Consider the following 26368-nt stretch of genomic DNA (forward strand, 5'->3'; position numbering starts at 1 on the left):
ATGGCGGCCCAGGTGCTGGCGCTGCTGAGGGATGTGTCGCGGCTGGAAGCGCCGCTGGAGGAGCTACGCGCGCTTCAGTCGGTGTTGCAGGCGGTGCCGCTCAGCGAGCTCCGCGAGCACGCGGCGGAACTGCGCCTTAGCCCACTTTTCTCCCTGCTCAACGAAAACCACCGGTGAGAGGACCCCCGCCGCGTGAGCGTGGTGAAGGGGCTGGGGCGAGACACCCCCGAGTATAGAGGCGGGAGGGTGGGACGATGGGGGGCGTTACCCAGTCGCAAAGGAATTTTAGAGAGGGAAGGACCCTAGGCCGAGAGGCAAGAGATGGGTTCAAGTTCAGCCTCTGAGCCTGCCCCTGACCATCCGGGCCTCACTGCCTTCATCCTTGAGATGGGAATTGGGGAGGAGGTGGGGAAGCCAAGTTGCCCATCTCCAGGCAGGACTGCATAATCACGTGTACAAGTGCTTGGTTTTTTTCCTCCTCTGAAGAAGGGGTCCTATCCTGGCAATTTGGCCAGATCCACCAACATTTTACATTTCTTTTTATTTTGTTGGGTTTTTTCGGTTTGTTTATGTTTGTTTTAATTTTATTTTTGTTACAGATGTTTCTCCTTTTTTACCCCATTGACACCCTCCTCCCCATTCCCCTCACCCCCATCCCGTCCCCGGCTTTGTTGTCCATGTCCATTGGTCATGCATACATGCATATAAGCCCTCTTCTGAGGGATGTCAGTCTCTGCCCTACTTCCATGTTTCTGGTTCTACCATATTCCTCAGACTGGTATGTTCATTATATTCCGTATATAAGTGACATCATGTGGTATTTGTCTTTTTCTGCTTGGCTTATTTCACTTTCCAGGCCCCTCCATGTCGTCTCAAAGGATAAGAGATCTTTCTTTCTTACAGCTGCATAGTACTCCATTGTGTACATGTACCACAGCTTTTTTATCCATTCGTCTACTGATGGACACTTGGGCTGTTTCCAGATCTTAGCTATTGTAAATAGTGCTGCTATGAACAAGGGGGTACATCTATTCTTCCTGATTGCTGTTTTAGGCTTCTTAGGGTATATTCCTAGAAGAGGGATCACTGGGTCAAATGGAAGTTCAGTTTTTAATTTTCTGAGGTAACACCATAGTGTCTTCCACAGCGGCTGCACCAGTCTGCATTCCCACCAGCAGTGTATTAGAGTCCCCTTTTCTCCACACCCTCGCCAGCACTTGTTGTTTGATGATCTGTTGATGGTGGCTATTCTGACAGGTGTGAGGTGATCCCTCATAGTTGTTTTAATTTGCATCTCTCTGATGATTAGTGATGTTGAGCATTTCTTCATATGTCTCTTAGCCATTTGTATGTCCTGTTTGGAGAGGTGTCTATTCAGCTCCTCTGCCCATTTTTTCATTGGGTTCTTTATCTTCCTTTTGTGGAGTTGTAGGAGCACTCTATATATATTGGAAATTGACCCCTTATCTGATACATCATTGGCAATGATGCTCTCCCATACAGTGGGTTGCCTTTCCATTTGATGATTGTATCTTTTGCTGTGCAGAAGCTTTTTAGTTTGATGTAGTCCCATGTGTTCATTTTCTCTTTTGTTTCTGTTGCCTTAGGTGATGTATCAGTGAAAATTCTGTTCCGTATGATGTCCGAAATTTTGTTGTCTACATTTTCTTCTAGGATTTTTATGGATTCACGAGTCACATTTAAGTCTTTTATCCATTTTGAGTTTATTTTTGTGTATGGTGTAAGTTGATGGTCTTGTTTCACTTTTTTGCATGTAGCTGTCCAATTTTCCCAACACGATTTATTAAAGAGGCTGTCTTTACTCCACTGTATGCTCTTGCCTCCTTGGTCAAATATTAATTGAGCATATTGCCTTGGGTCCATTTCTGGGTTCTCTGTTCTGTTCCACTGGTCTATATGCCTGTTCTTGTGCCAGTACCAGGCTTTTTGGTTACAGTGGCTTTGTAGTATAACCTGATAATCTGGTATTGTGATCCTACCTACTTTGTCCTTTTTCAAGATTGCTGTGGCTATTCGGGGTCTTTTTTGGTTCCATATGAACTTTTGACATATTTGTTCTACTTCTGTGAAATATGTCATTGGTATTTTGATGGGGATTGCATTAAATCTATAGATTGCTTTGGGTAATATGGACATTTTAATGATGTTAATTCTTCCAATCTATGAACAACGTATGTGCTTCCACTTTTTTATATCTTCCTCTGTTTCTGTTTTCAGTGTCCTGTAGTTTTGTGCAAATAGGTCCTTTGCTTCTTTGGTTAGGTTTATTCCTAGGTATCTTAATTTTTTTGCTGTAATGGTAAATGGGATTGTTTTTTCAGTTTCCCTTTCTGTGAGTTCATCATTGGTGTATAAGAATGCCGTCGATTTCTTGATGTTAATTTTGTATCCTGCTACTTTGCCAAATTCATTTATTAAGTCTAGTAGATTTTTGATGGAGTATTTAGGGTTTTCTATGTATAATATCATGTCATCTGCAAATAATGACAGTTTCACTTCCTCCTTTCCAACTTGGATCCCTTTTATTTTTTCTTCCTGTCTGATTGCCGTGGCTAAGACTTCCAGTACAATGTTAAATAAGAGTGGCGAAATTGGGCATCCCTGTCTTGTTCCTGTTCTTAAGGGAAATGCTTTTAGTTTCTGCCCATTGAGTTGATGTTGGCTGTAGGTCTTTCATATATGGCCTTTATTATGTCGAGATACGATCCTTCTATTTCCACAGTGCTGAGTGTAACATTTTACATTTACGTATCATTCAATCCAGTAATTCCTGTTACAAGAATTTTTTTTTTATCCTCACCCGAGGACATTTTTTTCCCATTTTTTGTTCAGATAGAGCGGGAGGGAGAGACAGAGAGAGAAACATCGATGTGAAAGGGACACATCAAGTGGCTGCCACCCGCACGACCCAACCAGGGCTGGGGACAAACTGCAACTGAGGTATGTGCCCTTAGCGGGAACTGAACCAAACCGGCCAGGGCAGATTCCTGTTATAAGAATTTAACATGCAGGTATATTCACTCATAAAATGTATATACAGAACTATTCTAACAGAAAGTGACCAAAAAAAACTAGAAACAACCTAAATATCCATTAAAAAGGGATTCTAAATACAATTTGACACATTAATGTGTAACACTATGCATTTATTAGAAAAGGTGAGGTAGATCTATATATGTGGACAGGTAAAGATCTCATTTGTGTTGAGTGAGGAATTATAGGAGTTGATGATTCCATTATGAGTAATTTTGAAAAGAATTACAACCCCCCCCCCCACACACACACACACAGGCTGGTATAAATTGGAGATATCTTTAAGATAAAGCAGAAACCATTAATATGGAAGTGGAACTTAGAAGAATAGGATGGTAACTTTTCTTTTTGTGCACATCTGTGGTGTTTGACTAAAAAAACACTTTGTATTTTATAATTTAGAAGAGTTTAAAAATATATTTGATCCAGAAATTTTCTCCTTGAAAGTATTGTATGATCTCACTCATATGCAGTACCTAGAATAGTCAGATTCACAGAGAGAACATAGAAAGGTGGTCACCAGGGGCTGAGGAAAAGGGAAAATGAGGAGTTAGTGTTTAATGGATACAGAGTTTCAGTTTTAATGGAAGATGAAAAAATTCTGGAGGTGGATACTGGTGGTGATTGTACAACATTGTGAATGTACTTAATGTCAACAGGACTGCATTTTATGGTATGTACAATTGCTGTGTTTATTGATTGATTTTTAGAGCGAGAGGAAAGGAGAGAGAGACAGAGACATCAATTTGTTATTCCACTTCTTTATGCATACAGTGGTTGATTCTTGTATGTGACTTGACCGGAGATCGAACCTACAACCTTGGCGGACAACACTCAAAACCACTGAGCTGCCTGATCAGGGCCAAAATTTTTAAGAGGAAAAGAAACCCATTAGCAGTCTCTCCCCATTTCTCCTCTTTATCTCCTTCCCCAGCTCCTCGTGGCCAGTGATATGCTTTCTGTCTCTGGATTTGTCTATTCTGGACATTTTATGTAAATAGAATCATCATCAAAAGAAAGCCTTTTGGCCCTGGCCGGTTTGGCTCAGCCGTTAGAGTATCGGCCTGCGGTCCGGAGAGACCCGGGTTCGGTTCCCGCTAAGGGCATGTACCTTGGTTGCAGTTTGTCCCCGGCCCTGGTTGGTCGTGCGGGTGGCAGCCACTTGATGTGTCCCTTTCACGTCGATGTTTCTCTCTCTCTCTCTCTCTCTCTCCCCCTCCCTCCCTCCCCCCCTCCCTCCCTCCCCCTCTTTCTCCCTCCCACTCTATCTGTACAAAAAATGGAAAAATGTCCTCGGGTGAGGATTAAAAAAAAAAAAAGAAAGCCTTTTGTGTCTGTCTCGCTTCTTTCACTTAGCATAATATTTTCAAGGTTCATGTTGTAGCATGCATCACTACTTCATTCCTTTTTATGGTTGAATAATATTTCCTTTTGTGGCTATACCACATTTATGCATTTAATTTATGGGCATTTGAGTTATTTCCACTGCTATAAACATTCATATACACATTTTTGTGTGAACATGTTTTCAGTGATCTTGGTGATACATTCATTTTTAAGAAAGCCTTTTATTGCTTAATCACCTTTTAGCAAGATCATACCAGTTTAATAATATGCTCCCTATTAGCAGTGTATTAGTGCTCAGTTTCTTTTATTACCTATTAAGAGACAAGGAAGTTATTCTTGAAATTACATCTACATCTGGTAGTCATCAAGTTCTGATTGATTTACCTCTTTAACAGTTCTTGAACCTTTTCTCTCTTCTCCATCCCCATTGCTATTCATCTCTTTCACTATTTCATCACCTTACCATAAACTGCCTTCCTATTGAAAGTTCTTTCTCTAACACTGATGCAGAGTGATTTCTGTAAGTCAGATCTCATCATGTTACTTCTGCTTTAAAACCACTTCTTGACTTGCCATTGCCTTCTGAAAAAAGGCAGACTTCCATAGTAGGACATAAAAGACCTATCAAAATCTGACTGCTCTGTATTTTTTAAATTTAATTTCTTTCCATTCATCTCCCTCCTTTTACCTTCTTCCTACTTCTCTACCATTCTGACTCCAGTCATACCAAGTTACTTGTGGTTCCTTGAATGCATAACACTGTCTCCTTCTTCTGTGCCTTTTCATGTGCTACTGTGCCTTTTACCTGGAATACCTTTCTTCTCTTAGGTAACTCACTTTTTCTCAAAATTTTGCTCAGGTATACTCTGTACCCTTTGTTCTTTTTTTTTTTTATCCTCACCCAAGGACATTTTTCCATTTTTTGTTCATATAGAGTGGGGAGGGAGAGAGAGGGAGAAACATGGGCGCGAAAGGGACACATTGAGTGGCTGCCACCCGCACGACCCAACCAGGGCCGGGGACAAACTGCAACCGAGGCACGTGCCCCCAGCACCCGGGTCTCTGGACCGCAGGCCGACGCTCTACCGCTGAGTCAAACTGGCCAGGGCTCCTTTGTTCTTTATTCCCACAGCTTCCAGCTCTAACTTAGCATTTATCTACCTGGATTATAGTTGCCTATTTTAGTGCATCTTCGACTAGACTGAGTTCCTTGAGGTTATAGAATATATCTTACCATTCTCTGTAGTCCTAGCACAGGCATGGCACATAATAGGTACTTAGTAAATGTTTAATGAACATGTATTTATTTATTTATTTTATTGATTTGAGAGAGAGAGAGAGAAACATCAATGAGAGAGAACATCGACTGGCCGCCTCCTGCATGACCCCACTGGGGATCGGGCCCACAACCTGGGCATGTGCCCTGACCAAGAATCTAACCAGCATCCTCTTGGTGCCTGGGTCAGTGCTCAACCAGTGAGCCACACTGGCCAGGCATAAACATTTAATGTTAAAGTAAAAGCTGATGTTTCAAATAGAAGTCTGTGTGGAGATCCTCATTGAGCCAGGTGTCAGATATCATTAGATTCTACCTGACAGGACATGAATTAATGAGGTCTATGGTGTCTCCTTTAGGGAACAGATTACTTTGTGTGTATCCATTCTGGAGAGATTGCTCCAAGCTCTGGAGCCAGTTCACGTGGCCCGGGACCTAAGGGTTAACCTGCAGAGGGGACTGACTCACCCCAATGATTCCGTAAAAATCCTCACTCTATCTCAGGTATGAAATTTTGCTAGCACATAATAAGGGGAAGCAACACTTAGTGACCACCTGCTCTGGGCTAGGCTCTGTGCAGAGAGATGAAGAAAACATGATCTCTCTTTGTCCCTAGGGACTGTCTACTCTATTCTAGTGTACATAGCTAACTATGACCAGGGGGATACAAGCCAAAGTAAGAAGTTCTAAGTACCAATAGCATCATTCTTTCATCAATTACTAAGTTACTTTTACATGCCAGGCACTGTAACGTCTGCTGTTAGAGCTACCAAGATAAATAAAGCTTATTTCTTTTCTTAAAGGACCCCCTAGTTTTGAGAAAAAGATTGCCACGTTAAGTCTTATTATAGTGGCATGAATGAAGTTTTACTGTAAAGGTCACTAAACCAACAAACTAAAACAGTAACTCCTATCACCTTGGCAATCAAAACATACTACTATTTGAATGAAAAACTGCTGCTGAGAATGTTAGGAGCTGAGCAATTAATTTATCCAGTAGGTATTCAACTACTGTTTTTTTCTTTCCTCTTCTATAAAGTTTTTATTCAACAAATTGGGGAAATAGTCGATTTATTATTTATGTGCCAGACACTGTAATATATTCTTCATCTATTTAGTCTCATTAATCTTCATTACTATCCTACACTTAAGTATCTATTTTATAGACAAGAAATTAGGCTCAGAGAAGTTATTTAATTTACCCAGCATTTCAGTGCAGCTAAAAATGAATAGAACTAGGATTTTTTTTGTTTTTACTCACTGAGGCGTCTCAAGTCTTTACCCACTTTTTTTTCCTTTCAAAGATGTGACTCTGCCATTTGTGTGTTTGGCTTTAATAAATTAGGGTCATTCAGAATTTTTAATGACTTGTCTTATAGTTGTAATCAGTAACTCTTAAAATAACTATACATTACAGTAATTTGACCATCATGTGTTCACCTGCTGCCCTACCTTGGAAGAATATTTCTGATTTTTTTTTTCTTTCAGGTTGGAAGAATTGTTGAAAATTCTGATGCTGTTACTGAGATTCTAAATAATCCTGAATTACTAAAACAAATAATTTATTGTATTGGTGGAGAGAATCTATCTGTAGCTAAAGCGGTGAGTTAGCAAGAACCATCAGCTTAAACATGCAGAGATATTAGTGTTCTAAAAGACAAAGAAAGGCTTTCTGGATTGAGAGGTGATAAACCCCCTCTATTTTCTAGAATATACATATCTCAATTATCCCTCATAGGGTTTACACAGGGTTACTTTTTAAGAAGCAAAAGTTACATATTTTCTATTGAGACTACTATGTATCTTTTCCGATTATAAATAGTAATAGCTAAAATGTAGTGAATGCTCATTGGATAAGGTGCATTCCATACATTAATTTTCACATCAATCTTCTGAAGTAGATTTTAATGTTTTGTATTTTGATGACTTAAGAGATATTTTCTCTCCTTATAGGCCATTAAATCCCTGTCAAGAATATCACTGACCCAAGCTGGACTAGAGGCTTTATTTGAAAGCAATTTGCTGGATAATTTGAAAACTGTAATGAAAACTAATGATATTGTTCGATACAGGGTCTATGAGGTAAGATGAAAAGCACACCTTCTGCCTCCTACAAATTAGAATGCAGTGAGGGTTACTTGGAAGGCAAGATGGCTCATTAAATATACATTTATTGAGTATATAGTCAGTGAGGCCCTATAGTATTGGGGGTATAGGGATGAACTCCCCACCTAATGTGTGAGACAGTCATATAAAAATATGAGCCCTAGCTGGTTTGGCTCAGCGATTGGAGCATCGGCCTGCGGACCAGAGAGTCTTGGGTTTTGTTCCCGCTAGGGGCACACACCAAAAAATAAAATAAAATAAAAGTATACTGCTTTATTAAGTACTATAGTAGAAGAGATAACATTGAAGCTAGACTTTGAGAAACTTAGTTGTAGTAGTAGTAGTAAGAAGAAATGCTTCTCATTTGTACCAGCTTTGTACTAAGTACTGTGCTAAATCCTAACATGTATTGTTTTTGGTTCTCACAGAAAACCCTGTATGTATATCATTATCATGAACCTCATTGTTAATGGAGTAATTGACCCAAGGCCACACAGTTAATAAGCTGCATATTTAAAACAAATCCTCTACATTCTAATTCCCTCTTCAAAACACTTTCTTTTTTAAATCCTCACTCGAGGATGTTCCTCCATTTATTATCTATCAGATAGAGTGGGTGAGAGAGACATATCAACTGGTTGCCTCCTGTACAACCCCACCAGGGCCAGGGACAAACTGCAGCTGAGGTACATGCCCTTGACCAGAATCAAACCCACAACTCTTCAGTCTGTGGGCTGATGCTCTAACTGCTGAGCCAAACTGGCCAGGGCTTCAGAATACGTAATTACTATGCATGCCTTGCTTCCAAGCTATCCTGGTTTTCCTTCTGCCTCTCTAGCTATTTCTTCTAAGTCTCCTGGCTCATTACTCTCTATTGCACTATTTAATTGTTGGGGTTTAGCCCAGCTGGTGTTGCTCACTGGTTGAGCGTTGACCCATGCACCAAGAGGTCGCAGGTTCGATTCCCGGTCAGGCCACATGCCCAGGTTGTGGACCAAATCCCCAGTGGGGGGCATGCAGGAGGTGGCCAGTCAATGTTCTCTCTCATCGATGTTTCTATCTCTCTCCCTTTCCTTTCCTCTCCTCTAAAGATCAATAAAGAAAAAAAGTTTTTAATTGTTGGGGTTTGTGAAGGCAGAGTCCCAAACTCTCCTCCCTATAATCTATTTACTTTTAGGAAATTTTATTTATCCTGTGATTTTAGTTCCCATCTATAATTGTGATGACTCTTCAAATGTAAACCTCCAGCCCAGACCTCTCTTCTGAGCTCAGACCTTGATGTCCAACTTACTCACTCTCTCCGCCTTGGACATATTCTAGGCCCCTCACACTCATGTTGGAATCAAACTCCTGATCTTTTCCACCCACCACATGTCCTTCATAAAAAACAGCAACAGCAAACTGGCTCTGTCTCATAGTCCATGTGATTGGGTATTAGACTCCCAGTTCATTCTATATGAGGCCTTGTTCTCCTGGCCACATATCCATTCAGCCATCATGTTGTGTCAGTTTTTCTTAAACCCAAGCATTGCTCTTCCTTGATCTAGCTACCAACACCCTAGTCTAAGATACCAATATTTCTCACCTGGACTATTATATTTTCATCCGAACTGGTTCTCTCATCCATTTTTGTCATCACTAGTTTATCTTCACATGCAGTTAGAATTGTCTTTTAAAAATCCAAATCTGACCCTGGCCATGTGGCTCTGTTAGTTGGAGTGTCATCCCATACACCAAGAGGTTGCAGTTCAATTCCCAATCAGGGCACATACCTAGGTTTCGGGTTCAATCCCCAATCAGGTACATACAAGAAGCAACCAGTCGATGTTTCTCTCTCCCTTCCTCTCTAAAATCAATAAACATATCTTCAGGTGAAGATTTTTTTTAAAGTTTAAAAAAAATAAAAATCTGGTTCTGTCATTTCTCTGCTTGAAATCCTTTAGTGTCCTATATCTCTCAGTAAACCCTCAGAACATACTTGATGAATGAGTGACTGACTGACAGAATGCGTGCATGCATGAATGAATGAATGATTTTTACAATCTGTTTATTGATGCTGATTCAGGCTTTTGTACCTTAATGATTTCTTTTGTAAAAAGTGCAGATACACCCAGATATAATGGAGTACTGTACTGTGCCAAAATAATTTCTTTCTTTCTTTGTTTTTGCTCACACAAGGATCTCTTTCATTGATTTTAGAGAGAGAAGGGAGGGAGAGGAACATCAATGTCAATTGGTTGCCTCTTGTATGTGCCTGACTGGGAATTGAACCCGCAACCTAGGTATGTGTATTGACTGGGACTGAAACCCACAAACTTTTGGTGTACACGATCGTGCTCCAACCAAGTGAGCCACTCGGCCGGGACCCAAAATAATTTTTTAGGTGTTCAATGAGATTTTCCTGCTTGTGGAGATAATGGATTTTTTTTTAATCCTTATCTGAGGATATTTCTCTATTGATTTTCAGATAGAGTGGGAGTGAGGGAGGGAGAGAGAGAGAGAGAAAAAAAAAATACTGATGTGAGAGAGACTCATCTATTGGTTGCCTCCCACTCCAACCCAACCAGGGCTAGGGATTGAACAGCAGCCAAGGTATGTGCCCTTGACCAGAATCAAACCCATGACTCTTTGGTCCATGGGCTGATGTTCTAACCACTGAGCAAAACTGGCCAGGGCTACATAATGGATTTTTAAAAATTCATGTAAGGTGCCTAGTCCTGAATTTAACATGAAATGAGATTTAATAAGTTTGGGCTGTTTTGACCTTTCTGCTTTTCTTTCTTTTAGCTGATTGTGGAGATCTCTTCTGTGTCACCAGACTCTCTAAACTACTGTACCACCAGTGGGTTGGTAACCCAACTCCTCAAAGAGCTGACTGGGGAGGATGTGCTGGTCAGGTATGTTGTTTGAGAGAATTCTTAGAGCGAAATGCCCTCCTTTGGAGGGCCAGGAAACAAGCTTGGGACTTATCTTCCCTAGTGAAGCTTGTGCCCAGGTTGCAGTCTCAGGTCAAATGTGTGTTTTGAAGAAGGGGCCGTTAGAAGATTGCTCAAGTGATAACTGTGACAACGTACTGGAACTTAGCAAAGCCCCATATGACAGTACAGCTACTTTCGAATGACTGTGTTTGCTGTCCTTAGGCATACATGTTTGCTTTTTAAAATTTGTAATCACATAATGACTGCTGTGTTGCATTACTTAATGTGCTACCATGCACATTTTGTGGTGGTGTTAAATAATAGCACTATGGCATGATAGGAAAACATCGACTTTTGAAAATGAGTAAGACTTCGGTTTGCATGCATCTCTACTAATTTGCTGTTTGACTTTGGACAAATCATTGTAACCATTTTGCACCTCAAGTTTCCTCATCTAAACGGAACAATGACAAATCTATAAAGAAGATAATATGGTCAAGATGGTGGCATAGGTAAACGCAGTGTCGCCTCCTTCCACAACCATGTCAGAATTACAACTAAACTACAGAACAGACATCCTTCAGAACCACCTGAAATCGAGCTGAATGGAAGTCCTACAACTATGGAATTAAAGAAGAAGCCACATCGAGACTGGTAGAAGGGGCACAGGTGTAGATGGGCTGGTCCCACACCCACGTGTGGTGGATAAAAATCAGGAGGACTACCTCAGCTGTGAAGGTCCTCCCTAAGGAGCAAGGGGTCCCCATCCCACACCAGGTGCCCAGCTCAGGGTTCCAGTACCAGGAAGAGAAGTCCCCATGACTTCTGGCTATAAAAACCAGTGGGAGCTGAGGCTGAGGGAGGCTGAGGCTGCTGGAGCCCCAGACAGCTCCTCTTAAAGGGCCTGTGTGTGGACTTGCCTGGACTCACACCTTCCAGGCTCCAGCATGGGGGAGGCAGCTTGAAAGGCACCAGAGACATACGGGGAAGAACTGAGTTTTGGCATGGGGCGAAGACTGGTGAGGCAGCTTTCTCCTGAACAGACGTGCTGGTGAAGGCCTTTGTTCCTTTGTGAGCCCTTCCCCCAATGGATGGGCAGATGGCCACCTTATCTGGGACTCCCAACAACCTGGCTTATACTGTTTGCTCCACCCTGGTTATTCCCTGAGGCCTTGCCCCACCCAACTTTCACACCTACCCAAGCTGTTTCCAGTGGCTTTACCATAGGATTGGCCTGTTTGGGCTCCTGCTTCAGATTTTCCTAAATTCTCTCACACAAGCAGCATCTGGCCACAGCGAGCCCCATACCTCTCACTAAGTGGCCCCAGACCCAGCATTAGAAGCAGCCAGGCTTGGTTCCCAGCTTGGCTTTGCCTGGGCACCTCCAAACCCAGCACAAGAAGCAGCCATCTGCAGATTGCTTTGTAGCTTATGCCTGGTGGCCCTGGGTGGAACACAGGCAGTGGCTGACTTGACCCCAGAGCTAGCACACCCAGTGGATAGCTTCATACCTTGTCAAAGCGCCACCACCCAACCTTCTCCACAAGTAACAATCTTAAGGAATGGACTCAGAGGGTATGAGAGCTCTGCTGAAGTAAGTCTTGCTCTGTGTGGTGGGCCCCTGCACAGCTGATCAGCCTGTGTAAAACCCTCCAATTGATGGGTGTAAAGTCCACATGAGGGGTTCACCTCAAAGGCCCAGCTGGTGATCAGGGAGGCTATGCCACTGAACCCTACAGGACACCTACTACAGGTCACCCTAGGAAACCTAGGAGACATAGCAACTCTACCTGATACATAGAAACAAACACAGGGAGGTAGCCAAAATGAGGGACAAAGAAACATGTCCCAAATGAAAAAAACAGAACAAAACTCCAGGAAAAGAACTAAATGAAATGGAGATAAGCAATCTTAACAGATGCAGAGTTCAAAACACTGCTTATAAGAATGCTCAATGGCCCTGGCCGGTTTGGCTCAGTGGTTAGAGCATCCACCTGCGGTCCGGAGAGACCCGGGTTCGGTTCCTGCTAAGGGCATGTACCTCGGTTGCAGTTTGTCCCCGGCCCTGGTTGGTCGTGCGGGTGGCAGCCACTCGATGTGTCCCTTTCACATCGATGTTTCTCTCTCTCTCTCTCTCTTCTTCTCTCTCCCTCCCACTCTATCTGCAAAAAATGGAAAAATGTCCTCGGGTGAGGATAAAAAAAAAGAGAAAAGAATGCTCAATGAACTTAGTGAGGGCCCTCAAGAGCATAATAAAGGACCAGTCAGAAATGAAGGATGCACTAAACGAAATAAAGGATAATTTACAGGGAATCAATAGTAGAGTAAGTGAAGCCAAGAAGCAAACCATCGATTTGAAATACAAGGAAGCAAAAAACACCCAATCAGAACAGCAAAAAGAAAAAAAAAATCCAAAAAAATGAGGATAGTATAAGGAGCCTGTGGGATAACTTCAAGTGTACCAGCATTCGCATCTTGAGAGTGCCGGAAGAAGAGAGAGGACAAGAAATTGAAAACTTATTTGAAAAAATAATGACAGAAAGCTTTCCTAACTTGGTGAAGGAAACAGATATACAAGTCCAGGTAGCAGAGAGTCCCTAACAAGATGAACGCAAAGACGTCTGCACCAAGACATAGCATCAACAAAATGCAAAAGGTTAAAGACAAAAAGAGAATCTTAAAAGCAGCAAGAGAAAAGCAGTTCGTTACCCACAAGGGAGCTCTAACAAGGCTATCAGCCAGCTTCCCAAAAGAAACTTTGCAGGCCAGGAGGGAGTGGCAAGAAATATTTAAAGTGATGAAAAACAAGGACCTACAACCAAGATTACTCTATCCTCCAAAGCTATTATTTCGAATCGATAGACATATAAAGAATTTCCCAGACAAGAAAAAGCGAAAGGAGTTCATCAGTACCAGACCAGTATTATATGAAATATTGACGGGTCATCTTGAAGAAGATAAAAAAATAACGAACAATAGAATGGCAATAAATACCTATCTATCAACAATTGAATTTACAAACAAAATGAACAAGCAGAACAGAAATAGCTCATAAATACAGATAACTTTTTGTTGGTTGCTATATGGGAGGGAAGTTGGGTGAAAAAGATGAAGGGATTAGGAAATACAAATGGGTTGTTAAGACTGATGAACCTCAAAGGGAATGGGGGAGGTGGGGCTGGAAGAGAGAAACAAAGAACTTATATGCATAACCAATAGACACAGACAATAGTGTGGGGAAAGCGGGTGGGACAAGGGAGGGAAAAAGAGGGACATCTGTAATACATCAACAATAAAGATAAGTTAAAAAAAAAAAAAGATAATATGAGGATTATGTGCATTTACTCTAGGAATCAATACAATGGCTGACATAGGTCCTCAAAGAAATGTTAATTCCAGTCTTACCACTCCCCGCCGTCTACTCCCTTAATTCCCTTTAATATTTGTCAAATATTTGTGGTTGATATCCACAATTGACTGATACATCCTCATTGTTGAACACTTGGTGTGCTTCAAGTATTTTGCTGTTATAAAAGCACAATAGTTACAAAGGATTTTGTTTTCCTTAAATGATTTTCTGGTTGTCCTAGTTCTTTAAATGTGACTGAAATTGTTACTCATATGCAAAAATTAGTCACCAGTTACACTGTTTCAAAGCATTTCTAATAAGGAAATTAATTTTGTTAATGTTTTTAGCTATGTATTAGATTTTGTGACATAGGAAAAAAACCTTGCAAATAGTCATTCAAAATACCTTAGGATCAACTATAAAAATACTTTTTTAGTTTCTTGGGAAAATTTGATCATGGTTGGGTATCAGGTGATACCAAAGAATTACTATTAATTTTTAAATATGTGGTAAAGGCATAATTGTGTGAGAATATATTTATATTTTTAGAGGTGTATACTATGGGGTCAATGGCATGATGACTAGAACTAGCTTTAAAGTAATTCAGCAAGCCATGGCCAGTTTGGCTCAGCAGTTAGAGCGTTGGCTTCTGTTCCCGCTAAGGGCACATACCTTGGGTTACGGTTATTCCCTGGCCCCGGTTGGGGCAGTGCAGGTGGCAACCAGTCGATGTGTCTCTCTCACATCGATGTTTCTGTCTCTCTCTCTTCCTCACTCTCTCCCTCCCGCTGTATCTGAAGATAAATGTAAAAATGTCCTCAAGTGAGGATAAAAATAATAATAATTATTATTATTAATTAATAATAATCAGCAAAAAATAGAGAAAAAGATGAAATAAGCTAAGCAAAATTTTGATAACTATACAGTGAGGATTATGGATACCCAGGGGCTTACTGTTCTGTTCTCTTTACTTTTGTATATGTTTGACATTTCAAAATAAAACAAAATTTTTAAAAATCTCTTAGTAAGTAGCTATGTTATAGTAGAAACAATAAGCGGACCTTAAGTCAGAAAGTCAAGATGTAAGTCTAAACTCTGCATTGTAATAATGTGATTCTGGACAAGTCACTGCCGGTTTTTCATCCTGTACCCTCATCTGAAAAGTAGAGCTAGGATTAGTGACCTTCCAGATTTTGTGGGAAGAGTTAAATAAGATAACCTACATATAAACAATTTATAAACCATGCTAATCATATGGAAAATCTTGGCATTTCAGAGCCACCTGTATAGAAATGGTGACATCGCTGGCACATACTCATCATGGACGACAGTACCTTGCTCAAGAAGGAGTAATTGATCAGATATCTAATATAATTGTTGGGGCAGATTCAGACCCTTTCTCTAGCTTCTATTTGCCAGGTAAGACATTTTGATGCCTGTGGAAATGATGGGTACATGTTTTGTTTCTGTCAGGGCAGGCCAGGGATCATGTTTAGAGCTTATTCCCTTGAGATGAAACCCCAACTTATAGCCCTTAATGAGGGAGAATCTCTGCTGTGGGAGCCTTGCACTGTTGATTCTGGAAGTGCTCCTGTTTAGAGCATTAGGATAGTTTCCTTTGCATTTCAACCAAAAGAAACATAAATAAAAATAGTAGTGATATTTACAGTATATTCACAGATTCATCAAATCTCTGAGTTGTAATCGTAGCTAAGATAGGAACTATTCCAGCCATTCTGTTCAAAGATATGGTTGATTAGTTTTTCTTGAGCACTTCTAGAAATTGGAGATTTATTCCTTCATTAGGTAGCCTAGATCCATTGAAGAAATCCTGTTTTAAAATTTCTTCCTACTAATGACTCCAACCTTAACTTCCTGTGATTCATATCCACTGATCCTTGTTCTTTGTTCTCCCTCTTGCATGTGACAGTGCTTCAGTATTTGGACCCAGCTCCATTAACACCCTGGGGGGACCACACGTTTCAGGTCCTTCAATATTTACTTATGGTCTGTCTGATTTTCAGGCAACACAGTACCGTTGCCTTTCTTTCTCTGGCCTGAAATTTATTACTGTCTCTATGAAAACATAGGACCCACAATTTATGCTGTCTTCTTCCCCTATTAAAAATATTTTTGTAACTATCTCTAGGATTTGTGAAGTTTTTTGGAAACCTGGCTATCATGGATAGTCCTCAACAGATCTGTGAACGTTTTCCTGTTTTTGTGGAAAAAGTCTTTGAAATGACAGAAAGTCAGGACCCCACCATGATTGGTGTAGCAGTGGACACGATTGGAATCCTGGGATCCAATGTTGAAGGAAAACAGGTTTTACAAAAGACAGGTTGATATGACTTGTTTTTATTTTCTTTAAGGATATCTTAATTTTTTAAAATTTTCTTTCATTATGTCTTTATTGATTTTAGAGGGGTGTGGAGAGAGAGAGAAACATCTATTGGTGGCCTCCTGCACACCCCTTACTGAGGATCAAGCCTGCAACTTGAGCATGTACCTGACTGGGAATCAAAACGGCGACATCTTGGTGCATGGGGCAATGCTCAATCCACTGAGCCACACCAGCTGAGCACTTTTAAAAAAAAATAATAGCCATCTCAATGGGTATTAAGTGAACAGTGAGATTTTTTAAAGTATGCTTTGCTTTCATATACTATGACCCTTACCCCTACCAATCTAAACCAACATAAAAATAAACATGTAGGTAGAGACCAAGTAAGAAGCTTATAACACATATTCATATGCAATAGCATATGTAAGTCAAAGTGTAGAAGATTAGTAATCAAAGGACCTGGATTTGAGTAGCAGCTGCCCCAGTCTGTATGACCTTAGAAACTTTTAACTTCTCTGAGTTTCAGCTACCTTATCTGTAAAATGAGACTATCAGCTCTATATGTTCTTTGAAGGATTATAGAAAGATTCTGTGTCATAGGTAAAAGCACTTAGAAAAGTACATATACAAAGATACTAGTTGTGGTACACAACAATATATTTTGAACATATATATCCAAGAGTTCTAACAGTGCTATACATTATTTTTGGGAGGGTCAGATTCATAGTGCTTTTAAGGTACTCGTAGATAGATGTTCCATAAAAGTATCACTCTTAACATCTTGTAACAAATTTTTTATCTTTTTCCTTCCTTGACTTTACAAATATAAAAATGGGTCTTTTCATTAAATATTCACAACAACCCTGAGAAGTAGTTGTTATACCCTTTTTTTAAAATGAGGAAAATAAGGCCTAGAGTGGTGAAGTGAGTCAATAAAATTCAGAAAACTAAGTCAATGTTAGAACTGGCACGTGAACCCAGGTCTTTCTGAATCCAGCCTATGCTCTTTGTACCATGAATACTAGTTAAGGAAGATGTAGAAAGGAAAGAGTGTTTGGGCCAGCCAAGTTTTAAAAAATTTCACTAATAATTATGAGACATTTTACGGATGATTCCAAGGTCATGGTAAAAAGACTGCCATATGTAAAAGTTTCTACAAAGCAATTAATGTACCAGCCAATTAACTTATATATTTGAATCCTTGTCAAAAATTAAGATATCCCATGGACTGAGAGGTCCCAGTTTGATTCCCGGTCAAGGCACATGCCTGGGTTGCGGGCTTGATCCCTAGTAATGGGCATGCAGGAGGCAGCCGATTGATATTTCTCTCTCTCCTTCTCTCTCTAAAAAATCAATAAAAACGTATTTGTTTTTAAAAGTATTGAAAGAATGTGAGAAATTTTATGTTATTTGTATTTTATACTTGTGCATATTGGTAGGAATATAAATAGTGTGGTCAATATGGAAAACAGTGTGGTGATTTCTCAAAAAATTAAATGTAGAATTACCATATGATTCAGCAATTCCACTTCTATGTATATACCCAAAAGAATTGAAAACAAACTCTAATAGATGTTTGTACACCTATGTTCATTAACAGCTGTTATTCAAAATAGCCAAAAAGGGTAGAAATGACCCAACTATTCATTGATGGATGAAAGAAGGATAAACAAAATGTGGTATGTACATACAATGGAATGTTATTCAACCTTAAAAATGAATGAAATTCTCATACATGCTACAACATGGAGAAACCTTGAAGACATGTTGAATGAAATAAGCCAGACACAAAAGGATAACTACTATATAATTGCACTTATACAAGGTACCTAAATGGTCAAATACATAGAAATAAGAACTAGAATAGGGGTTACCAGGAGATGGGGATAGGGAAGAATGGGGAGTTATTATTTAATGAGTATGACTTTCTATTTGAAATAAAGTTCTGGAGATGGATGGTGTTGATGGTTGCAAAACAGTGTGAATGTACTTATGCCACTGAGCTGTGCTTTAAAATGGTACATTTTATGTTATTTGTATTTTACAACAAAAACTATCTTGGTATTCTTCAAAGGAACTCGATTTGAACACTTACTCATGAGAATAGGATATCAAGCAAAAAATGCCTCAACGGAGCTCAAAATTAGGTGTTTGGATGCAGTTTCATCTCTTCTTTATTTACCAGTAAGTAGAATGGGAAATTAATGAAGGATAATGTTTGGGAGAATAAATCTGTATGAGTCAAAACATAATACTGGTTAATATAATATAAATGTTGACCAAATAAATGCCATCTTTCGTAACTCTTAGTGAAAGAGGATAACCTCGTATGACTAGTGACATTTTTGAAGTGGAATCGTAGAATATGGGACTGGAGCAGACCCTAGAGATTGCTTAATCAACTTTATTCAAAAAGACTGGGAAAATCTGGGCTGGGTTTGGGGAAAAGTGCTCCAGACTTGGCAGAAATCACACAGCAAGTTATGGCAGAGTGCCATCAGAACCCAGGTCTCCTGTCTTTCAGATGTCTTGAGATTTTTATTTTCTGTCCTGTAGCCTGAGCAACAAACTGATGACCTCCTGAGGATGACAGAATCCTGGTTTTCTTCTTTATCCCGAGACCCATTGGAGCTCTTCCGTGGCATCAGTAATCAACCCTTTCCTGAACTACACTGTGCTGCCTTAAAAGTGTTCACGGTAGGCATCCTCTCCATTTCCACAGGTCCTTCCGGGACTCTGCCTGTCCACCACATGAGTACTTTCAATTAGCCAGGCCTTCTGCCAAGTCCCAGAGATATACAAGTGCATAGTAGTTTCTCGCCTCTGCTATTGCTATAACAGATGTATATATAGATTGTTTCAGTAAATGGTATTAGATGCTGTGGCAGAGCACAGAGTGCTATGAGATCACAGAATTCATTCCAGATTCCTTATCTACCATCAAGCAAGCCTTTATTGAGCCAGCCTGGTCTTCTTCCTGAGCCTTATTTCCAGCCATTGCCCTTCTGGCGCTTAATGCTCTAGTGATACCAGACTGCTTGCTTCATATCTCTAGACTTTTGTGTGCTCTCTGCTTTCAGCACTCTTCCCTGACTTTGCTTGTTAACATCTTATTCATACTTCAAGGACTAGCTCAGGTATCTCTTCAGTAAGCTTTGCCCAAACTGACAAGGTTGAGTTAAGAAATGTTGACTCTCATACTTTGCATTTATCCATTCATTCAGCAAATATTTGGTTGAGTTTCTTTTTTCTTTTTCTTTTTTTCTAGGTACTAGGGATACAGTAGTGAACAAAATATACAAAGACCTTCCTTTCATGTAGCTCACTGTCTGTTGAGGGACCCAGACAGTAAATATAATTGTATAGTTAATTATATAATTAGAATTGTGGTAAGGCTTATATCTCTGTGTTCTATTTATTACATTATGTTGAAAATGTTTATTTCTTGACCTGTTAAACAGAGTTTGTTGAGAATAGGAACCATACCTGATTTATCTTTGTGGCCCCAGCACTTACAATGGTAGCTAGGCTTGTGAAATATAGTAATGACATTAGTAATCTTAATGGGATCTCAAGCAATATGTTTGTCCTACCCAGGCAGGGAACAAGGAGAGTGGAGGTAACAAGGAAGGGAAGACTGCCTGAAGGATGTGATACATGATCTGGGTCTTGAAGTATACAGTGTTTCTGTCAACTTCAAGAACATTGTCTTTAGATTGATTTACCCTTGCCAAAAGTTACTGCAGTGGTTATTTTGACTCCTGTCTTGATATTCTCATTATTACATTACCCCCCCCACACACACACACACACATACACTCTTCTACATTATGTTGTATTTAGTTGGCCACAATTGTGGAAGTAATTTTTATTTACTTGTTGGGGACAGCTGTTTTTATTTCAGCCCAGCCTTCATCCTCGACTGTTGTTAACTAGGCTGATCTTTCTCAAACCTTAAGATCTTGTTAAAACATGGATTTTGATTCAGTGATTCTAGGATGGAGCCTGAGATCCTGAATTTCATACAAGCTACCAAGTGATACTTCTGCTGCTGGTCTGCAGAACACATTTAGGGAGGAAGGAACTAAGCTATAGACTTGATTATTCCGTGTTCTTCATTAAAATGTAGTAGTGAGATTTTTTTAAAAACAATGTAAAAATTGCTTTTTCATTATTTTAAAATTTGGAAAAGATGGAGAAGTAGACATTTTTTAAATGATATAAAGTTATACCTGTTTGGTGTATTTCCTATTAGTATTAGTGTTAATATTGATTGCTTGCTTGATTGGTTGATGAAATATTTAAAACATACAGTCATACCTTGCTACCTCTGTCCAATCCCATTCTCTTTCCTGCTTCTCTGAATGTAATCACTGTCATGAATTCAGGGTTTATAAGCACACAAATCATTTTATACTTTTACTATATATGTATATATCCTTAAACAAATTGTAGTACATATTCTTAAACTCTGTAAATGGTGTCATGCTGTTCCTATCATTCTGCAATTTGCTTTTTCTCCTCAATAATTATGTTTTTAAGATTAATCTATACCAAAGAGGCAATTAGAAAGTCATTAGTATTTTACTGTATAGCCACAATATATAATTCTGTAAATGAAGATTTAGGTAGTACCTATTACAAATGATGTTACAATTAGCATTCTTGAAAATACCATCTTGCCCTGGCTGGATAGCACAGTTGGTTGTAGCATTATCCTGTACACCAGTAGGTTTCAGGTTCAATTCCCAGTCAGAGCACATACCTAGGTTGCGGGTTCAATCCCTAGTCAGGCATATCCAAGATGTGTTTCTATCTAACATCAATGTCCCACCCCCCCAGGATCCTCCTTTCCTCTCTCAAATCAATAAACATATCTTCGGGTGAGGATAAAAAAAGAAGAGAAAATACCATCTTTTTTTTTTTTTTTTTTTTTTTGTTCAGGTAGAGTGGGAGGGAGAGAGAGGAAGGGGGAGAGAGAGAGAAACATCGATGTGAAAGGAACACATCGAGTGGCTGCCACCCGCACAACCGACCAGGGCCGGGGACAAACTGCAACCGAGGCACGCGCCCTTAGCGGGAACCGAACCCAGGTCTCTCAGGACCGCAGGACGACACTCCAACCGCTGAGCCAAACCGGCCAGGGCGAAAATACCATCTTATGTACATGTATGAGAGTTTCAGGTAGTCTTTTCTTCTCTAGTTTTTATTTTTTCCTCTATTGTAATTATGCCATGTATATAATTTGGATCTATTTTTTTCATATAATAAATTTATTTATTTTTAATAGATACTATTATTAATATTTATTTAATGTTTTGTTGCTATATACCATAATTTACTTATCCATCCCCTCATTATTAGACATTTATATCTTAACTGTCACACTGTGATGAACATCTTTGTATACAATTTTTTTTTTAACATTTAGATTGTTTTCTTTCTTTTGGTGGAGGTTGTTAATCCTCACCCAAGGATATTTTTCTATTGCTTTTTTTAGGTAGAATGGAAGGGAGAAAAGTAGAGAGAAAGAGAGAAACATTAAAGTGAGAGAGACACATCGATTGGTTGCCTCCCACACAACCTTGACTGTGGCTGGGGATTGAACCTGAGACCCTTCGGTCTGTGGGCCAATGCTCTAACCCCTGAGCAAAACTGTCCAGGGCAAGATTATTTTCTTTTTTTTTTCTTAATATTTATTGTTGAATGTAGAATGTATTACAGATGTTCCTTATTTTTCCCCCATTGATCCCCTCCTCCCCACTCCCGCCCCCCTCCCGCCTTTTCCCACACTATTGTCTGTGTCCATTGGTTATGCATATAAGTTCTTTGGTTTATTTCTTCCTACCCCCCAACCCCTTTCCCTTTGAGGTTTGTCAATGTAGCAATGAATTTGTACTTCTTAATCCCTTCACCTTTTTCACCCATTCCCCCAACCCCCCTCCCATCTGGCAACCAACAAAATGTTCTCTGTATCTATGAGAATGTTTCTGCTCTGCCTGTTCATTTTGTTTGTAGATTCCATTGTCGATAGATATGTATTCATTGCCATTTTGATTGTTCATATATTTTATCTTTTTCTTCAAAAAGACCCTTCATTATTTCATATAATAACAGTTTGGTGGTGATGCTGAACTCCTTTAACTTTTTCTTGTCTGGGAAATTCTTTATATGGCCGTCGATTCTAAATGACAGCTTTGCAGGATAGAGTAATCTTGGTTGTAGGGTCTTGCTTTTCATCACTCTGAATATTTCTTGCCATTCCCTTCTGGCCTGCAAAGTTTCTTTTGAGAAATCAACTGACAGCCTTATGGGAACTCCCTTGTAGGTAACTAACTGCCTTTCTCTTGCTGCTTTTAAGATCTCTCTTTGTCTTGAACCTTTTGAATTTTGATGATGATGTGTCTTGGTGTGGGCCTCTTGGGGTTCATCTTGTTTGGGACTCTGTGCTTCCTGGACTTGTATGTCTGTTTTCTTCACCAAGTTAGGAAAGTTTTCTGCCATTATTGTTTCAAACAGGTTTTTAATTTCTTGTTTTCACTCTTCTCCTTCTGGCACCCCCAAGATGTGAATGTTGGCACGCTTGAAGTTGTCCCAGAGGCTCCTTACGCTATCCTCATTTTTTGGATTCTTTTTTCTTTTTGCTGTTCTGATTGGGCGTTTTTTGCTTCCTTATATTTCAAATCGATGGCTTGCTTCTTGGATTTACGTACTCTACTATTGAATCTGTGTAAGTTATTCTTTATTTCAGTTAATGCCTCCTTCATTTCTAACTGTGCATCCATCATTTCTGACTGGTCCTTTTTTATGCTCTTGAGGCCCTCACTAAGTTCACTGAGGTTCTCATTAAGTTCATTGAGCATCCTTATAAGCAGTATTTTAAACTCAGCATCTGTTAGGTTGCTTATCTCCATTTCACTTAGTTCTTTTCTTGGGGTTTTGTTCTGTTCTTTCATTTGGGACCTGTTCCTTTGTCTCCTCATTTTGGCTGCCTCCCTGTGTTTATTTCTGTGTATTACATAACAAGTGGTATGGGGCTAGCTGAGATCAGATGCTGCTTGTTTGAAAGAATTTAGGAAAAACGTGAAGCAGGATCCAAAACAGGCCAATCCTATGGTTAAGCAAGTAGCAACAGCTTGGGTGGGCCTCAAAATTGGGTGGGGCAGGGCATGGCCTCAGGGAGTCAGCAGGGCGGGGCTACCAGTGTGAGCCAGGTTGCTGGAGTCCCAGATATGGTGGCTGTCTGCCGCCCCAGAGAAGGGCTCACCAAAGGAACAAAGGCCTCTGACAGCACGTTTGTCCCCGAGAAAGCCCCCTCTCCAGCCCTCGTTCCAGTGCCAAACAGCTCAGTTCTTCCCTGTATGTCTCTGGTGCCCCTCGAGCTGCATCCCCTCCGAGCTTAGAGGGAGAGAGTCCGATAAGTCTGGGGCTCCAGCCGTGTCAGCTTCTCTGAGCCTCAGTTCCTGCTGGTTTTTCCAGCCAGAAGTTATGGGGATTCTCTTCCTGGCACTGGAACCCTGAGCAGGGCACCTGGTGTGGGATGGGGACCCCTCAGCCCTCAGGGAGGACCTTCCCAGCCGAGGTGTTCTCCTGATTTTATCTGCTACACGAGGGTGTGGGACCAGCCCCTCCCCCTCCGCCCCTCCTACCAGTCTAGATGTGGCTGCTGCTTTAATTCCGTAGTTGTAGGACTTCCATTCAGCTTGATTTCAGGCAGTTTTGAATGATGGTTGTTCTGTAGTTCAGTTGTAACTTGGATGTGGTTGTGGGAGGACGCGATACCGCGTTTACCTACCCGCCATCTTGACCAGAAGTTCCCAAGATTATTTTCTCAAATTAGATTCCCAGGAGGAAATTTACTTGGGCAAAAAGTTAATTTTTTTAAAAAATTACTTTTATTAATTCGTTTTTGTTACAGATGTTTCTCCTTTTTCCCCCATTGATACCCTCTACATCTCCCCCACCCCTTCCCCAGCTTTGTTGTCTATGTCCATTGGTTATGCATACATGCATATAAGTTATCTTCCCCCCCCTTCCAACATCACCTCTTCTGGGGTTTGTCAGTCTGTACCCTACCTCTATGTCTAAGGGTCAGTTTTGTTCATCAGTTTGTTTAGTTCATTATATTCCACAAATAAGTGAAATCATGTGATACCTGTCTTTCTCTGCTTGGTTTGTTTCTCTTAGCATAATACTCTCCAGGTCCCTCCATGTCATCTCAAATGATAAGAGATCTTTCTTTCTTTTTTTTTTTTTTTTTTTTTTTATCCTCACCCGAGGATATTTTTCCATTTTTTTGTACAGATAGAGAGGGAGGGAGAGAGAGGAAAGGAGAGAGAGTAAGAAACATCGACGTGAAGGGACACATCGAGTGGCTGCCACCCGCACGACCAACCAGGGCCGGGGACAAACTGCAACCGAAGTACGTGCCCTGAGCGGGAACCGAACCCGGGTCTCTCCCGACCGCAGGCCGACGCTCTAACCACTGAGCAAAACTGGCCAGGGCGAGATCTTTCTTTCTTACAGCTGCATAATATTCCATTGTGTACATGTACCACAGCTCTTTTATCCACTCGTCTACTGATGGGCACTTGGGTTGTTTCCAGATCTTAGCTATTGTAAATAGTGCTGCTATAAATATAGGAGTACATATATTCTTTCTGAAAAAGTTAATATTTTTAAGGCTCATGCTGCCAAATTTCTATCTAAGGATTGTGTCATCCCACTAACAAACGTAACTTATTAAAGCTCAAAGGAATTGTGTTCTCTTTGCCTTCCATTTCAGGCCATTGCAAACCAACCCTGGGCTCAGAAGCTTATGTTTAACAGTCCAGGTTTTATAGAGTATGTGATGGACCGGTCCGTGGAGCATGACAAAGTTTCAAAGGATGCCAAATATGAACTGGTGAAAGCACTTGCCAATTCCAAGACAGTTGCAGAAATCTTTGGGAACCCAAATTATTTGAGGCTCAGAACTTACCTGAGTGAAGGTCCATACTATGTGAAACCTGTTTCTACAACAGCAGTGGAAGGAGCTGAGTGATTTCTTCTAGAGTCTAAATCACTTTTGGACCAAGACTTCTCCTAAGGCATAACAGACTTCTCTTCCCCCAGAATTGTCCTAGCGTCGGACCTAATTTCATCACCAACATTTGTTGTGTTTCTATATTGAAATACAATGTGAAAGCAAGAGAGCAGGAAACTTGGTCATAATTGAAACAGATGTTTTTCACATTCATTTGACTGCCTTACTGTTTATAAGAAGATGGAAGGTTCATTCTCCCAGAAAATGTTTGTGATTCACTGTCTTATTTTAAAATCTGCTTCAGCTGTGGCCGGGTTGCTCAGTTGGTTGAAGCGTCATCCCATACACCAGGTGATTGTGGGTTTAATTCCAGTAGGGTATATACCTGGGTTGCAGGTTGAGTCCTCAGCTGGGGCATGTACGGGAGGCAACCGATCAATGGTTCTCTCTCTCTCTTCCTCTCTAAAATCAATGAACATATCCTCCAGTGAGGATATAAATGAATGAATGAATGAATAAATAAAATCTGCTTCAACTAAAATGGAACCAAACTGTTTCTCTTCCCATTCCCCCTCCCCCCTTTTTTTCCCCGGTCCCTTTCCCCCTTCTGATTCCACTTACAAAGTCTTGGATATAAGTATTCTTTGAAAACCAAGTAATATGGGATCTTAAGTATGTTCTCTATACTAAGAATAAATACTTTTGATAAGGTCTCTTGATTTTTTTATTGTTGTTACTACATTGTCCCCAGCCCTGGTCAGGATTGAAAAATAAACCTTTTAAAAATGTTTCTAATATTCTTTAATGCTTTTTGCTATTTATCAATGAATTTTACTGTGATTTTGGGAGAGGCGGAATGATAACATGCTAACTCAGAAAGGTCCCCAGACTGTCTTCATTTATTGGTGGGTCAACATTGCTTTTAATTTTTCAAATCCATTCAAGCAAA

At 40.2% G+C, this 26368-nt stretch overlaps 1 protein-coding gene across 2 annotated transcripts; it reads left to right on the plus strand.

Annotated features, from left to right (window-relative positions):
• On the plus strand, nucleotides 1-25778 carry PSMD5 (proteasome 26S subunit, non-ATPase 5). Of its 2 annotated transcripts, none has more exons than XM_036262036.1 (10): nucleotides 1-173; nucleotides 6037-6181; nucleotides 7166-7279; nucleotides 7631-7759; nucleotides 10571-10680; nucleotides 15327-15469; nucleotides 16200-16391; nucleotides 18469-18578; nucleotides 18951-19091; nucleotides 25180-25778. In XM_036262036.1, the coding sequence occupies exons 1-10, from the start codon at nucleotides 1-3 to the stop codon at nucleotides 25435-25437; spliced, it is 1515 nt and encodes a 504-aa protein (XP_036117929.1). In that variant the 3' UTR covers nucleotides 25438-25778. The 2 variants fall into 2 exon arrangements, with proteins under 2 accessions (XP_036117929.1, XP_036117930.1); XM_036262037.1 differs by lacking the exon at nucleotides 25180-25778 and adding an exon at nucleotides 19663-19695.
• The last annotated feature ends 590 nt before the right edge of the window (nucleotides 25779-26368 follow it).

The sequence above is a fragment of the Molossus molossus genome, unplaced genomic scaffold, assembly GCF_014108415.1.
Source record: "Molossus molossus isolate mMolMol1 unplaced genomic scaffold, mMolMol1.p scaffold_m16_p_14, whole genome shotgun sequence".
NCBI lineage: Eukaryota > Metazoa > Chordata > Mammalia > Chiroptera > Molossidae > Molossus > Molossus molossus.

What these genes read in the sequence shown, in the direction of transcription:
- PSMD5 (XM_036262036.1), top strand. Translation starts at nt 1, where the DNA reads ATGGCGGCCCAGGTGCTGGCGCTGCTGAGGGATGTGTCGCGGCTGGAA. An exon ending in CTGCTCAACGAAAACCACCG is followed by an intron (nt 174 to 6,036) that starts GTGAGAGGACCC and finishes TGTCTCCTTTAG; the next exon opens with GGAACAGATTACTTTGTGTG. An exon ending in ATCTATCTGTAGCTAAAGCG is followed by an intron (nt 7,280 to 7,630) that starts GTGAGTTAGCAA and finishes CTCTCCTTATAG; the next exon opens with GCCATTAAATCCCTGTCAAG.